General features: G+C 37.4%; 1 protein-coding gene across 9 annotated transcripts in view; it reads right to left on the reverse strand.

Moving 5' to 3' along the window:
• The window catches only part of ZNF438 (zinc finger protein 438), a 172838-nt gene that overhangs the window by 11237 nt on the left and 143499 nt on the right, over positions 1-18102 (reverse strand). For all 9 annotated transcript variants that reach the window (XM_049624772.1, XM_049624771.1, XM_049624767.1 and 6 more), the window contains one exon: positions 15585-15655. In XM_049624772.1, coding sequence (XP_049480729.1) covers positions 15585-15624 — 40 coding nt within the window. In that variant the 5' untranslated portion in view covers positions 15625-15655. The remainder of the gene's footprint in view (positions 1-15584; positions 15656-18102) is intronic.

Below are 18102 nucleotides of genomic sequence, written 5' to 3' on the forward strand. Positions count from 1 at the left end.
TAGCAATCTGATACTATACAAAGGAAATAAGCACTTCCTAATCACAGATCTTGTATCCGGAGCCCATTTTTGTCCATTCTCTTTGCACACTTCCCTGCTGTGCAGAGTTATGCAGCTAAGATAGCTAAGGCCTTCTCCTTCCCTCCTGTAACACCACTAGTGATATCCAGGCAACCTCCCTTCAGGACACACCTTTGAGAGCTGTCTTGACAAACCGTGAATTCACTACCTAGCTCTGCAAGAAAGGGAATTCTTGTTTTTGGAGCACCAGAGTTTCTTTATTTCCTGGCACTTATCGAATTCTTTACATGCACTATCTCATTTAATATCCACAAAAAAAACCGAGCTAGAAATTACTGGTATGTACATTTTATAGATAAAGGTTTCGAAGCTGGTAAGTAGCAGTGCTGGAACTCAAGCCTTGGCCCAGCTGCCTCCAAGGTCTCTTTCCACCTTTACATGCTGCCTGAGCTATAATGCACGGTTATGGCCACTATCACGGTCTCTAGTGCAAACATGGTTTTGGGGGTCAGATGTGGTTTCAACTCCTGGCTCTGTCTTGTGGGCTGGGAAAGTCATTCCCAGTGAGCCTAACTGTTCTCATTTACAAAAATGGCATAAGAGTATCTCGCTGCAAAGGTCATGGACAGGATTAAAAGAAAAAAGGACCCAGGAAAAGTGCCAGGATAGCGCCTACCAGTTAGGTACTCAGCAGACATTAGCCTTGCACTTTCTCTTGACAAAAAGCCTGAGGTTCCTGAGTTATTTTTGGTGGGTAGAAAAAAAAAAACCCACAAATGTTGAATGCTAATCATATGGAAATAGTACTGAATCCTTAAACTGATGTTTCTTTGTTGAGAGGTAAATGAAGGAAAGAGGGAAGAAATGGCTATAACTTGTGAATCATGGTCCTACTAGAACTGTAAAGCATTTTTTCCTCCCTTTCTCCAGCCACCTATTACCACAGCTCAATCTTCCTACATCTGATCAATCCTATCACCCTCTCTTACCCCTGCCCCTAAGTTTTACACATCCCATTGACAAAGTGATAATCAGATGAACAGTTACAGTGAATAGGAGTTAACATATGTGCATTTTAAAGAGCTGTTTTGTGGGGACACTCCTCCCTGCTTTTGTTTATACTGAGTATTGATGCTAATTGCTGTTGTTCTCAACACTGCCTGGGAAGAAAATAATAGCTCCCCTAGTAGACCTTTCAGGGGTGGGGGTGAGTCCAGGTCTCCATGGCCCTGGAAGGGAAGGGGCCCAGGGTAGAAATGGGGACACTGGCCACAGGTCTGCAGGACTGTGAGAGCAATGGCCATGTGATTGTTTGATTCAGGAGGAAAAATAAGTGGACTCTCACAGAGCGTACGGGCAAGTCAACCACAATTTTGAAAGCACGTTCTTGTAGATTTCAGTATTTTGTTGAGGAAATCATTAAGAAAGAAATTTAAGATAGCTCGAATACAGGAAGAAAAGTTGGGCACTGAAAGAGGAGCCCACAAAACTGAATTAATTAGACATGTAAATGTATCAGGAAGTGAGAGGAAACAAGCACTCTTTATGGAAGAACTTAAAAGCTAATTAACTAAAATGTTAATGGCAATACAAGGAAAAATAATACAACATGGTTTGTTAAGTTCAAGTAACTTATTATTCTTTTTGAGCCATATAATTCGTGTCCCAAATGAAATGAAAATTTAAAATGCATTATCATTTAAAATATATTTTAATTATCCTCAATTTCAATGAATTTCTCCATCTTAATTATCAGTCCTTTTATCAGTCCTTATTTCTGGGAGGACTTTTTGATTTCCAGTACTTCTGATGAAAAGCAGTTGAAAACTATATGAAATCTTTTAATTTTTAATACATTTAGGAATACAAAGTTATTAATCTTTTTGGCCAAAAAATGATAACATGCCCTAGGTCTTATTCATTATTAGAAAACAGTCAATTTTGTATCTTTACCCAAATCTAAGAATGACTAAGTAGCATGAAAATTTAACTAAAAGCTAATGACCTATGGGGGGACACAAAGCAAGACAAGTGGAAATTTTTGAAATGCCTTATTAACCCCATTCTCTCATTCTTCATCTTGTTGTTAATATTATTAGAATTATTAAGATTCAGTTGGGTCACATAGTTAAAATTCAGAAGACCTTGATAACTGAACTTCATCAAGGTAAAAGCAGCAAATCATTTCATTTGATGTTCTACCACTCAGAGCAAATACCTGTGCACACTGTCTTTCCAGGAGATTCCGACATTTTCCGAGTCAGTTGTTTTTCAACACAATGGGTGAGCGAGGAAACATCTCCTGTGAAAGAGCTTTAGGAAGCTGCTAAGATATCTCATGGCAAGAACTCTTCCATGAACAAATTAAAAATGGGCCCCTTCTTTTTAATCTTATATTTTAATATCAGTTGGAACAGTTAAGTATCCAGGATGAGTAACAAGATGACAGTTGGTGACGAAAACCTTTTCCTTCGTGGAATAAACAGAAAGATAAGGTTTCACCATGCAAATGTGCAGTCAGTTGGAACAATTAAACGAGGACACAGGCAGAAGGTTCTTGCCTTTGGTCAAAATACCAGGATTATGAAACCAAAGTGGTAATAAGGATCATGATGTTTCAACACCAGTATGGTTAAAAGCAAGGGACTGGAATCACGAAGATACTCTTATTTTTATACTGTGATTTCAAAAGTAGATTTATTTTATAGAATGGACATTTTTAAGGAGTATGCAAACCGCCTCTTTAAAAAATGAAATAATTGTTCCACTGCTTTATGGCACAGTTTTACAGATGTTTTATTTTCACTTCTGATTTATCTTCAACTCACAGTGACTTATAACACTTTCTGCTGCAAGTTCCTCTATACCTCAGCCTTTATGTCAAATAGCTCATGACTTGAAAGTGCAAATACACAGGACTACATATTCCTTTATCATGTGCATAATTATTCCCTAAAATTCCTGCTTGTAAATCTTGACTGTCACTTATTTCTTAGTCAAGATGCACCTTGAATAACATAGAGACACTACGTCTAATACTGACACACTGAAGAAAATTAAAAAAGAGGAAACGAAGCACCGGGTACCCACAGGTACTGAGGTAACTGGGTCAGCAGTGGTTACCTTTGTGGAGCCGACCAGATAGGTTGTATGTGAGCTAACCAGCAAATACAGATTCTGAGATACATCTAAGGTAGGTAATCAGATGCTGACGTGAGCTACTACAGAGAGTGAAATCATCAGAGTTGGAAAGCTGTGGGACCACTTTGGAATCCTTTCCTTTTGAATTCTGCCTGGCTTCTCCTCCATCAACACCTTTATTACTACACGGATGGCAATGACAAAGTGTGGTTGAAGGAATGCATACTCTCATCTATGCCTCAGAAACACGTAAGAGTTAACTCTCCATCTTCCCTGAAGAGATTCAGTGATTATGTGGTCCACCTGTGTTCCCTTTTCCTCAAGGCACTGCACATTTGTATGTGTGCGCACGCAGGTTGCCCCGGTTCTGGAGCTGGTGTAGTGGCTGACCATCCGTGGACATTCCTAGTATATGGTGGGTTTTGCACACGACTGTCTTCCTATGGCACCTACCCCACCTGGCCTGACATTGTACTCTCCACTCCCACTGCTAACTGATTAATGCTGAGAAATCCAACCACTGTGAACACTGCGAAACATTACAAATTTAAAGTTTCCAGTGTTGAATTGCAGACCTAGTCCACAATCTTATTATTATTATTTTTTTAATCCCTAATAGACTCCCTTCAGTTCCTCACTGGGGCTAGCTCAGGTTTCTCCCATTGCTTTTCCGAGGCACTCTTCCTCTACCCCCCCACCTTATTCCCGTCTCTCTCACCAATGATTTTTGGCACTGATCTTGCAATGGACTGAATGTCTGTGTTCCCCCAAAATTCATATGTTGAAATCTTAATGCCCCAGTGTAATGGTATTAAAAGGTGGGGCCTTTGGGAGGTAAATAGGTCATAAGAGTGAAACCCTTATGAATAGGATTAATGTTTTTATAAAAGAGACCCCACAGAATTCTCTTGCCTTCTTTTGGCCATGTGAGGATACAATGATAAGATGGCAGTTTGCAACCCAGAAGGGAGCTATAAAGGGGAACAGAATACGTGACCCCAAAATATGCTACTTTGGTAAATGAATTATTTTGAGCTGAACATAATCGAGATCCAGGAGACTCCAGAAAAACTTTTACCTCTTCCTAACTACCTAAAAGAATTCTGCTAGGGGGCCTGGCTTAGAGAGAGAGCTATTACTAGACAGAACTTTTATCCGAATGCCTTATCTGTATGGCATGGCACATATCTAATTATCAAATATCTGCTCTATTTATTATCCTATGAATTACCGTCCTCCCCTTTGGAGCCCCAGGCCCCATCCTGTTCCTTAGCTCAGGGTGGCCTATAAGCCTCAATTATGGGACTTGTTTTGGGGTCTTATTGTCTTTGTGGGGCCTCCATTCATACATAACTAAATTTGTTTTTCTCCTGTCCTATGTTAATTTGATTATTGGATCAGCCAAAGAATCAAAAAGGGTAGAGGAAAAATTTTTCCTCCCCAACAGCTGTCACCAGAATCTGACCATGCTGGCACCTTGATCTTGTACTTTCAGCCTCCAGAACTGTGAGATATAAATTTCTGTGGTTCATAATAAGACACTTATTCTATGGTACTTTGCTATAGCAGCCTGGAGTGACTAAGACCTCATGGAGAAAAGAGAAGTCATCAGGTAGGAACTCATTTACTGTTCCTTCTTTCTCTTTCTAAACTCTCATATGTCAATTCTATAACACAAATAAATTTACTTCTTCTGGAATAAGGGGAAAGGAGGGAGAAGCACTATCACTCTAAATATACAACTCATCCCCTCAAGTCCTGAGACACTAAAATGTGAAAAAAATGTGCACTTCAGAATAAGGAAATGGGAGTATTCCCAACCCTGTTCTGTGTCCCATGCTTCTCTCCATACCCTTCATGCTGGCTCAGGGATCCTCTATCATCAGTGAGCTTCCATTCTTCCCTGACTCCTTTCTAGAAGTACCTGCTCAGTCCCATAAAGTCACCGCTGTCTCTTTCTCTGTTTTAACTGTCCTTCATTATACTGTGATTCTATTATCTGTCTCCTCCTGCTAGAATATAAACTCCAAGAAAGCAGGAGTTTATTTTGTTCACTGCCAGGACCTCAGTCCCTAGAGATCAGTATCTGGTACACGGTAGTCACACAAAATGTTATTTACTAAACGAGTGAACTATAACTCTCAACCGTATTGTCTTGCTTTCTCTTTTGCTTTTGCTGAACACAAAAATATAAAATCCAAAATGCCAATAAAGATTATTTGGGCTCTATCTTGTCTTCAAGATACTGCCCTATCTTCTTTTTTTTCTTCATGAGAAAACTTAATAGTTAGTATATATAGTCCTTGTCTCTACTCATCAACTTCTATCCATCCTTCAATCCCCTACACCCCAAATTCCATTGTGAAGTACTAAAATGTCCTTCTGTCAGGAGTCAGATTGGGTGCTTAATCTATTATATCTCACTTAATCCACCACCAACTCTTAATATTAACATTTCCAATCCACAGACATGGAAACTGAGTATTTCTTTTAAGGGCGCAAAGCTGGTAAGTGAAAGTTAGATTTGAACCCAGGTCTGTCTGACACCAAAACTGTTCCCCTTCCATTCCATCACACTGAACTTATTACTAAGGTGTTTTGCAATTTATCCACTTATCTGTCAGTCTCCCCCAGTGGCTGGTGAGTGCCACATAATCCATATCTATGTTGAGAAAATAAAGGTGTTTTTTTACTAACCTTTTCTAATCAGAGAGTGCAACCCTCAAGAGAGAGAGTGAGCCTTCTTTCTTCTTCTTCTTTTAATGTTTATTCATTTTTGAGAGGCAGAGAGAGAGAGAGAGAGAGAGAGAGAGAGAGAATGAGCAGGAGAGGGGCAGTGAGAGGGAGGCACAGAATCTGAAGCAGGCTCCAGGCTCCGAGCTGTCAGCACAGAGCCTGACATGGGGCTGGAATCCATGAACCGTGAGATCATGACTTGAGCCAAAGTCAGACACTTAACCGACTGAGCCACTCAGGCACCTCAGTGAGCTTTCTATTTTTAACAGGAATCCATAGCGTGGTTGTTTGAGAGGCAGTTAGTACAAAGTGATTCCCTTCACAATGTCCTGGATGTTAAAAGCTAGGCTTTTGCATGGGTGGCCTTCTTTTACAGAACTTCTGGTGAGCAAAGCAGGCTCACACCAAAATAACTTTTTTAAAGCTGAACAATTACACAATAAATTTAATGACACTTTTTTGTGATGTGCAAAAATGAAGAAAAAGGTCATTACAAAGGTCTTTTACAATTTTAGAAATAATATACATTTTCTAATCCCATACCACCTGCTTCTAAAACTGAAGTAACTGACGAACATTGGGACGAATGAAAAAGTCTAAAAAATGTTGAATTTCTGAATTTCTTATGTGGCAAGTCCTACCTCTTTAATAAACTTGATTAAACATCAGTGTCGTGGCCTATAGTTTGGTCTGGGGAATATTCCTTTTTTTGGTGGAGTGGAGGGAGAGGGAACTCCTCAGGGAAAAGCAAACAAATTACATGTAAGAAGGAGAGCAGAGGTCTGGCTTTGGTTTTTCCTTTTGCTACCAGAAAATGTCTGAGCAAGATAATCTTTATTGCCCTTTAGTTGCTCCCTTTAACAAGAAAGGATTATATTGGACCATCAGTTCTCAAAGTGTGGCCTGCAAACCCTGGGAAGGGTCCCAACACTCTCTTCTCATACTAATAGTAAGATGTCATCTGTGTTTTTCAGTGTGCTGACCTCTGCACACGTTGCAGTCAGTGATAGGGCAAAGGGGATAATTAGGTAAAACCGCTCTGGCACCTTAGCCTGAATTCAGGCAGTGGGAGCAAACTGTCCACTTAGCCATGTTCTTTGCCAACACACTCAGGACAACACAGAAGCAGTCTGAAATTTTAGTTTTATAAAAACCATGATCCTTACGTGTTTTACAATTCTGTGTGATGAAATGGTTCACGCTCATACAGCACTTATGCTGCACACGGAAGGAAGATGGTTGCCTCGAGGAAAAGCATCTGTGCCACTGAGTTGTGAAGCTGAACTAGTGGCTTTTGTCATGGAAGACCATTTTACTTGAAAGAATACCTGACAGACACATGTTCAAAGGTCATGGTCAAACTTAGGTATCTGACAGACATTTTCTCAAAAGTGAACGAACACAACCTGTCACTATAAGAAAAAACATCTGACGGTAACCGTTGCCAGTGATAAAAATCATTCTTTCAAGTGGCAGTTAGAATTTTGGAAAACTTGAATCCATCACCAGGAGGTTGAAGCCTCCAAATGCTTTAAGATTTTTCAGAGGAGGATGGTGGTTCCATTAACAAATAGGACTTTTAGAATACTGGATAAAAGGATGTATAGAAGATTTGCAAACTCAGTAAATGCTTCCCAACCTCCCAAATACCCAGTAGATGATGTTACATGGATGGGTAAATGACTCACTCAAGTGTAAGGCCAAAGAGTAACAGAATACAAGGAGTACCTTGCCATGGTTTCAAATTTCATACCTCAACTAAAGTTTAAGGGGTTTCCTGACTGGTTTAAAGTCAGTTATAGTTATTGGACACATTTTGGTGTTGTAGCGAAGAAAAATATACACAATTATCTGAAAAGGCTATTAATATTCTCCTTCTGTTTCCAGCCACTGTAAAGCTAGATTTTTTACAAACACTTCAACATAAAGGACATTATCACAACATACTGAATGTAGAACTGGATATGAGACTCGGACATTTTTTTTTCAATATATGAAATTTATTGTCAAATTGGTTTCCATACAACACCCAGTGCTGAGACTCGGACATTTTTAATGAAGTCAGACTTTAAACATATTTAAACAAAAGTCAAGGCCAGTCTTCCAACAGTTTCTAAGTACATAAAATATGTCATTTATGTTAAGTTGTAATGATTATTTTAAAATGAATTCACAAATATATATATATTTTCAGTTTATAATCTCAAATATGATAAATGCCAATGGATAATGTAACGGACATAAACAAACGTTCTTTAGAGTCCTCAAAGTTTTATGAGTATAAAGGGGTCTTGAAAGTAAAAAGTTTGAGAACTGCTGAACTAGATGAAATCTAATACCCCAGCTCTTTTGAGATTCTGTGATATTTTTGTTGTGTGTGTGAATGAGAACAGAAGATAAAATCTGGAAATGTCTTACTTCCGGCAGTTTTTACTTCCTTCATTGTTGTTTCCAATGAGAATGTAATATGGTAGATCTATAGGACAGAGTTTTGAAAAAAAGCATTTAAAAGTAATTTATCCTAATAAAAATATCAGTTATAATTTAAATATCAGTAGTTGGAAATGCTAGAATACATATTAAATAATAAAATGCTTGACAAAAATCTTGTAAAGGTGTAACAATTCAGAAATTTATTTTACCTAATTTGAATTTATATTCATGGAATAGGTCATAAATTATATTTAAACTAATTGCATTTGTATTTCCCCCCAGTTTTAAGAAATGTCATCATGAGATTTTCTTGGTAGTATAAAATCATTTTAAATTATTTTATCGAAAGGAAACTAATAAGTTTTTGTTTCCAGTGTAAGTTGGATGTTGGAATTTCTGTAAACACTTTTAGGATTTTGATGCCAAGTAATTTATGGATGAACAGTATGTTCATTCTATTAAAGCATTAAAACAGTTATGCATTTCTCTTAATAGTATTAGACCTTTACAAACATGAAATGCCTAGCCTATATTTCTGGCTTGCACAGCATCCTAAATACCTGTGTCAAACTCTGCTTTTATCCCAGCCTAACTCATCACACCAGCCATCTGCATAAATAAAGATGTAAGCATCTGCTATATGGCAAATGGTCTCAGGGGCAGATGTTTCCATCCTTGTGTTCATGTCACTGGGGCTGGATACATTATTTGAACAGATGTACACAATCTGAAAGTGTTATGTCCCTCAGTGAAATGTCTCCAACTGCTTTCTATCAAAGAACATAAATGCTATTTGCACCTGCATTTATGTTAATAATATAAAGGCAGCAGGGGTTCTGACAAAGTGGAATGTGATGCTATGAAATATATTTGCATGGTTAATTGGGAGTTTCTGAGAGACTCTGCTGCCAAATGGCCACACTGACATTGATACATGCCCGAGCAGACTATCTGATTAGTAGCCTGCTTTTTAAGCAGGTGGAAATATGGCTATTTCAAACAATAAAAGTATTCATAACCTCATTTACTAATAAGGATATTCCAAACTCTAGCATTTTATCTCAAAATAGGAAAGTAACTTCCATTACAACATCTACCTGGTAAGTTTTAGGCCACTCAGGTCATTTCCATTTTGTTCTATGAGGAAATTTCTATAGGTGTGTGTATGTGTGTGTGTTTTCCATTTGTACTTCTGTCAACAGCATAACATACTATTAATCCATAGTGATATTTTCTAGAGGTTATTACATTGGAAAGTTCCAATTGCCAACATTAAGTAGTTAACCAAAACCAGCTTGAAAATGTCAATCTGTACTTGGTCTGCAACATAAAATGGTACCAAAAATCCAAGAACAGCATTTACACCACTGGCTAAGATCGAAATGTTTCCATACGAATGTCACATATTTGGAAATAAAACATTTTGGTAATATGTAGGGAATGTCTCCCCCACCCCAATAATGAGGTCACAAAGCATGTTAACCACTAAATGCAAAGCATCAAATTATAGTGGTTCTCCTTGCTACTGTGCATTAAATGTGAGGGCTGAAGAGCTAAACAATTTGCGATAATAGTTGTACTCATAGCTTTACTGAGCTAAGAACTTGGGGTCTCTTGCAAATAATATATTTATTACTTTATTAACTTGACACTGATAATATCAACTTTGCACAAAATTCTTATATTTGAGTTTAATGTTATTGAGTTAAATGTAACTTATTCTGCAAATTATTCTGAGACATAGGTTGTGCTTTAAGAGTTTAAAAGGTGAAAGTGTTCATATACTGTCGATCATTTACAGATTCTGTATGTGCAAATTTGCCAGCTCGCTGCAATTTATTTGCAGCCCTCAAATCCATACTGATGACGTTTCCATGGCCATTTGTGGACATGCACAGGCAGGAAAAAATTGAATCACTTCAAGTGCACATTCTCAGCAGTGGCTGATGCTCTGTCTTGTTTCAGCTCTCCCCTTACAATGAATGACAAGTATCATTTTTGTGGTCTACAGTGTCACGTTTTTCTTATTTTTTTTTTCTTTTTGGTTGGTGATTTCACTGTTTAAAATAGTCCTTAAGCATAGTACTGCTGTGCTGTCCAGTGTTCCTAAGTGTAAGAAGACGACGTGCCTCGCAGAAAAAAATACATGTGTTACATAAGCTTTGTTCAGGCAAGAGTTATAATATTGTGTCTGTGAGTTCAAGGTTAAGGACTCAACATAAAACTATGTTCTGTATCAATAGTTAATGAAAATGTGTTGTGACCAGAAGCTCACAGGAACCTCAATGCTGTGGAGCAAAAATTCAGTATTAGCCAATTCAGTGTTTGTGGTGACGTTATAGAACGTGCCAATTGTGAATGATGGGAATCAACTGTACCTTATCTCATTTGGCTATTCTAGAGCAAGAATTAATATCCCCATTTGAAAGATGAAGGGACTGAGGCTCACTGTATTAGCCAAGATCACAGAGCCTAAAAAGAAGGGGGGAAGGGTAAAAAAGACCTCAATGCTCCAGCTCTTAGTTGAGAATTCGGTCTTTCACCAGATTGGGAGGGGAGAAAGACGGGGGAGAAGGAAAGAAAAGACAAAAATGGGACAGGAGCTTAAGAAGCAGCTTTAATACCATGTTGGAATGAGTCAAACTTTAGTTAAATAATAAGATAATAAACCATTTTTAGGCTAAACCCTCATAAAAAGAAAACTGTTCTGATAGGCTGTAAGCTTTACTGAAATGGAGCCGTAACAGTAGAGTTTAGTTTGGGTTTCCTTTCTCCCCCTGTGCTCTTTGCTCATGGCCTCTCCAAAGGCAATAAATATTTGTTAAATGAACACACAGACTTGGAAACTCCACCCTGGTGTCTCATCAAGAAGCAAAGATTAAAATGTTTTCACAGCATCTAAGTCATAGATGAAATTGAGTTTAAAGCATTTTCCACAAAATTTAATGTATATATGAGAAGCCACTACATGCCAAAGTGCTTTCAAGGCTGCCAAAGACAAAAAATTCATCAAGAAGTTTATGAAGTACTAGGAGCTTAAAATAAGATCATTTTTCTAAACTTAAAAGAAATATGAATATTCACTAGTTTCCCCAAGTGTTCCTTGAGTTCTAACATGCTACATTCACTAATACCAGAATGTTTATGTCTGGCTGCACATATATATTTTTAAGTCTTTATATTTTTATAATTATTTTAAAAGTATTTTATTAAACTCAGAAAATCCAGGGTTGTTTTTTATTTTCAGATCCAAATCTCAATTCACATGATACATAGTAATGGCTATGACTGCAGTTAAATACTGTACAGATTTTGAAAATTAGTAGGGGTTGACAGTGTGTATTTAACTAACTGTAGTAGTTCCAAAGGGGGTCATTAAGACCCTCTTGCCTAAAACATCTGCTGTGTTCTCACCCCCCTTTACTAATAGTCTCATTGAATAAAAATAGCACTCACAATTTGAAAATTATCTTTAAACAATGCAAATGTGTTAAGACAGAGCTGAGAAAAGTGTTAGAAGACCCGTATAAGAAGACCTTTCTACTTGCAGCAGACTTGCCTAGTAAATGGCAAAACCGAATTGTGAAGCTGGCAGATAACTAAGAATTTTGAATGACTCCAGTAAAACTGACCCTCCCTGGGCTTAAATGAAGACTCTTCCCTGTCCAATGAACAGCAGGACTTGTTTTAACTAAACTATATGGAGACTTAAAATTCATCCTGCCTTCTCCAAGGTGCAAACTTCAATCCTTAATTGGCATCACCACAGTGAACTTCTTTATAGTACATAGCAAACATAGACTGTCCCTGTGACAGAACCATTTGGCAAAGCTGTACATCTGTGTGAGGTTCCTTATCTGGCAAGTAAGTAAATTCCTGTGAATTTTCAGTCACTGTAGTGGTTTTGTCTGTCAACAGATTTAAAGTAGAAGTTACCAACAACCGTAGATGGCCTTTTCCTGTTGTTTTGTGCCTTTTTTTTCAAAGACATGGTTTATTATTTGCTACAATTTGCTATTTTCTACACAAAATACCTGCCCTTATATTTCTATTATCTTATTGTTGAAAATATCAAAAAGATATTTCTATTATTTTATCACTTGAAAATATCAAACAAAAAACCAGAAAGTTATGGGAAAATCATAAATCTTATCCCCAAATCCTGAAAGTATGAAAAGATAGAAAATTGTAATGAAATAAGTCTAATGAACTTCTGGAGATTCTATAATAACTTCACACAGGAATAATGATGACACTAAATTATAATGGAAAAGCTTTTAATACAGTACAAATTATCATTAGAGTAATACTACAATATTAAATCTCTTTATCCAAAATTAGAAAACATTTAAATAGAAGGCACTAGAATTTCTAATTAGTTTCCTCTAGTTTTTCCCAACTTTAAACCTATATCCTTTGACTCCTAAATTCCACGTGGTTGTCTTCTACACATGTGTTAATGTCCTGCACAAATATCAACCCTTCTGTTGTGTTTCCTGACCAAAATGTCAGCCTCAAAACTTCTGGCCTACCCAAGTATCCCTTCCTCCATGTTCTCAAGTATGTCATACTCACTTCCAGTACATCATCTGTCACGCGTTATTCTAGTTAATTATATACATGTCTGCTCTTCTAATAGGATTTTGTGTTTTGTAAAAGCACAGGATGTCTGATTTATTTTGGATCTCTCCGATCTTTAGGATCTGACATAGCTCCTCGTTAAGTATTACACTGGTGATCATTAAAGCTGCTTCCACCACTGAAATAATAGGAGATAGTACGTGATACGTTGGATTTTCTTAAGCCCCACAACTCTGCTGGTAACATTCTACCCCGAACTTCATACATTAGTACGTATATGTGCATGTGTGTTTACAAGTCTGAAATTTAAAAGTATCATACCTTATAGGTAGCCATCCATGGTGTGTTAAATAAAGTACTCAGCATTTAATTAATGACATGTGCCCAACACATTCCTCATGTCACATAATGGATTATACTTGATGACAGAAATAAAAACTAGCATGTTTGATCAGAGAAGAAAAAGAGGGATCATCTAAAAACAGAATTAGAAATATTCTTTATAGATTTACAGTGTGACACAGGGGACAAATAGTGAGTTTTGGATTTTGATAGATCTGGGTTCAAATCTTAGCTCAGTCACTTAACTGACTGGTGATCTTGGTAAAAGTAACCAATCTCCCTGAACCTTTAGATTAAAGATTATACCTAGTTTAGGGTAGGATTAGATAAAACAAAGGATGTAAAGTTGTGGGTAGAGTGACTATTACCCTGGAGGCACTTGATTAATTGAGCTCTTTTCATTATTCTTTTTTTCTGTTAAATTCTGGGTTGGAGGCTTAAGCATCTTTGGTCCCAGAAAAGACTGACCAAGTACTTACTAGAGCTACTGAACTCCTAGCTAGGCTTGAAGGGTCTTATTTTCTGGCCAAGTCCATGGCGGTATAACTATGCTTAGGCAACAGCTCGAGAGGTAGACAAAACAAAACAAACAAAACAAGCCTTGATGAGAAACAAAGTAGGCAGGAGGTGTGCGTGGTGACATGTTTTACTGCCCTGTATCAGCCAGAAACCAAGCAGCTTGTTGCTTAGATATTCACACACACTTACAACCTTTTAGAGATGGAAAAGAATGTCTAGTAATCCTGGATTTACTAACAGGGAAACTGAGGTTTAGGGATAAAATAACCAGTCTGAATTTCCACAGTTGGTTGGCAGCAGATGAGGGAAAGGAGGGCAGCTGTTTTGACATTTGGCCCAGCGTTCTTCCTCATAAGCAGTCACACATCTTGCTGAGATGAAGAAGGTGATACCAACTAGGACACTAAATTTCCAAACCCTTGATCAGCTACCTACCACTGCAGAAATCTTCCAAAGGATATAAACCAGAAAACATTCACAGGAAATGCACACATTTTATTTCTGGTTAGGATTGCTCTCGTCTCTCTCATCCCATGTCCTTTCGTACCCTCATGTTTGTGGACGGATCTTGTGTGAGTTTCAGACAATCTTACCATCCCTTTGGCCAAATGTCTGGATGAGAACTAAGCCAGAAGTCTGCCCCATGTTTACGTCCCTTGGGTCACCTTGGATCATGCGTGGCCTTTTACGGCCAGTAGGCACCAGAAGCAGGAGGCAGCCATGTTCATCTCACTGCATGCATCAGCCTCCACACATACAGGGAGACCAGGTATCAAAAACAACGATGAAGAGCCCACTATGTAATTTGGAATATGCTGGGTGATTTATATATATTTCTCCTTTAATCTCTATATGACCTATAAGGTAGTACTTACTATGTTCACTTTAAAGATTCATAGATGAGAAAGCTGAGGTCAAGTGATGCACCTAAGACATGCAAATCAGTGGTAGACCTGAGTGTCAAAACCAGACTCAGTGCTCTTAACAGTTATGACACTGTCTTTCCTTTGGGTAAAGAGATCAAGGAGTGTCTGCTTCTGTTAAGGGTTCTTTATAGCAAATTCCCTCCATTGGCTAAGTTATTTCTCTTCCATGAAGGAAGCCTAATTTTGTATCATTGAAGACATTATTTTTCTCACAAACATATCAAAACTTCTCTTCTGTGTAGAAGAGAGCATGTAGGGGCAGGTGAAAGACTTGAATTCTTCCTAAAGGTTGGAATTTGCCCTTTACAGTGCAGAAAATTTAATTGCTCTTTATTCAGAAAAGACTCTATCTCCACCTGTAAACTGCTTTTCTGAAAACTCCAGGAGCTCTTCTTAAAAAACCACGATTTTCTTTTTTATAAATCATATGGGGCTGGGGAATGGTTTTTCGTATGTTTCTTTTGAAATGACTATGGGAAAAAACAAGTCAAATGTCCCCTCCCTCTACATATCTGTTGTATGTGCATGTGTATAAGAATATATATATAGTCTTCTAAGACACATGTGATTCAGCTTCACCAAAGCCAATACTCCATAGTTTCATTTGACATCTACTGGTACCAGCTATGTGCCAGCTAATAGGCTGGGTTCTGAGTTTTGTGTGGGTTGAGATGACCCGCTCTCAAGTTCTCAGTCAAGGATACATGTCCTTTTATACACTTAAGTAATTTAACAAAGGAAATCAACTTTCCTATATAATTAGGATTTTGTTCTTAGTTCCTGGAAATAAACTACCTCTGGTCAGAGGACAGTGGCATTGAATGTATCAATTAAAACTGTTTATAACATACACATGACCATTTTCCTCAGCATGGTTCATCTTACCTTGTTGATCTTTTGGTGGTATTGATAAAAAATTCTGCATTATGATGTTTTTGACTTGAATAACAATGTCCCTAAAAAATAACCAAACACAAATAATAATTAGAAAACAATTCAGATGCCTTGTTCATACACATGAAAAATATAAATTATAAGCTCTTTAAAAATTCTTCCAATTTATAATTGTAAGAGTAATAAGAAATGGACTGAACTATTAAGAAACTAATGCTTTTATTTCCTTCTCATTTTTATACGGGCAGGATTTTACTGAATGTACTAGTATGGGCTTAGAGAGGGAAGCAATGACACCACGAGAGAGGAATTATATCAGCATCTCTGCCCAATGAAGGCCAGGGAAATGTGAAAGTTGGCAAAATTAAGATTCCCTGAAAATGCTCTGTCAGATAATTATGTTTCGTATACTCTACTTAAGAAGAAATAACTAAAATGTTTAACAATATAGGTAAAGGTAGTATAGTTGTAATATACTCATTTGATGACATATAATTCAGACACTAAGATACAATTATGAAGATTATGTAGCACAATGGAAAATGCACTGAGTGAACACCCTAAATGACATATACTGTAGGATTACAACTATATAAAAAACAAAGGTATTGCAAAATGCATGGCAGGCAATATGTTAAGATATGTTTTGGCAAGGTGTTTGTTGAGGCATTACATTGTTTTTGCCTTTAACTGAGCTATTTTCCAACCTGTCTATAATGCAAGATATTTCCAAATAGTCTACAATATATACTCGCACTATTTGAATATAAAAATAAGGCAATTAAGTACATTGAAAAAAACATAGGTAAATATCTTATAAGCCATCAAACACAAAAGTGTTTCTAGCATGACACCAAAGACAGAAGCCATGAAGGTAAAGACACGAATTTTTCTATTCAGAATTTTAAATGCTTTTAAATAGAAAATCAGCCAAAATTAAAAGGCATGACATTTGCTATAGCCAAGACTGAGTAACAGAGACCAGATTTGTCCTCCTGCCTGAAACAACCAAAAATATAGACAAAATATACGAAACAGTATTTCAAAACACTGGACACCAGATCACGAAAGACTGATGTCCTGGGAAACAGGAAACAAATGAGACGAGCAATGTTGTAGGAAGGGAGAACCCTGTGGAGAGTCCCAGAGTAGTGGGGAAAAAGCTCTCGAAAGAAAAAGAGAAACAGCAATAAAGAAGGTCTCCATCAAGTATTTGCTCATGTACTGCTCAGCACATGCAAGTGAAGAAACTACCTTTCATCATGAGAAGATCCAAGCTGCTCAACACTCACAGTGGGGCAGGAATATTGCCTATTCCCACCAGCCAGACTGAAAACACCCCTAATTCACAGGACATCAAGTAGAGCACAAAGAAGGGTCTTGCCTTAGTAAAGGGAAATAGTTTAATTAAGCCCTACACCAAGCATTTCTCTGGTTTCTTTTGTTTGTTTGAGAGAGAGGGGGGAGAGAGAGAGCTCATATGTGTGAGCACATGCAAGGGGGGTGGGGACAGAAGGAGTGGGAGAGAGAGGAACCTTAAGCAGGCTCCATGCCCAGTGCTGAGACCCACGTGGAGCCCACCATGGAGCTCAATCTCACGACTGTGAGAACATGGCCTGAACTGAAATCAAGAGTTGGATGCTTAACCAACTGAGCCACCCATGCACCCCTCTCTGGTTTCATATAACAAATCTTAAAGCAAGAGTGAAAAGGAACACGCTATTTCCAAGTGTCTTAACTGTGCATTTAGAACAAAACTCAAGAATTATTTACAGACCTACAAAAATATCCATCACGCAACAAGGTAAAATTCATAATATCTAACATCTAATTAAAAATTAAGCATGCAAAGAGGCAGGAAAACATGAGCCATAATGCAGAAAATAATCAAACTGACCCTGAACTGACACAGCTATTAGAATTAGTGGTCAAAGTTCAAACTGTAATTAAGTAATAACTATTTCACATGTTCAAAAAGTTAAATATAGACAGGAAAGATATTAAAAAGACCCACATAAAATTTCCAGAGATGAAAACTATAATATACAAAATGAAAATACACCGACCGGATGGGATTAATAGCACATTAGCCATGTCAAAAAAAAAAAAAGTTAGCAAACTTGAAGGCACAGTAATAGAGATTTTCTAAAATGAAACTCAGAAGGTGAGAGTAAAAAAAGAAGAGAGAAGAAAAGGAGAAATGGTTAGCCAGCAACGGACAACTTCAAGCAGCCTAAATATATTAGTAATTGGAGAGGTGAAAGATGGAAAGACCAAAAAAAAAAAAAAAATCATTTTAGAAATAATGGCAGAAAATTTTCCAAATTTGAGTAAAGCTATAAACACACAGATCTAAAAAGCTCGAAAACCTGGAGCACAAAAACCCATGAAAACTATACCAAAGAATATTATGACCAAGTTGCTCAAAAATAGTGGGAAAAAAAAAGTTTTTTAAAGGCATTCCCAACATATCTTACGTATAGAGGACTTCTTGTTGGAAACAATGCAA

This window comes from Panthera uncia, chromosome B4 (genome assembly GCF_023721935.1).
Source record: "Panthera uncia isolate 11264 chromosome B4, Puncia_PCG_1.0, whole genome shotgun sequence".
Lineage (NCBI taxonomy): Eukaryota > Metazoa > Chordata > Mammalia > Carnivora > Felidae > Panthera > Panthera uncia.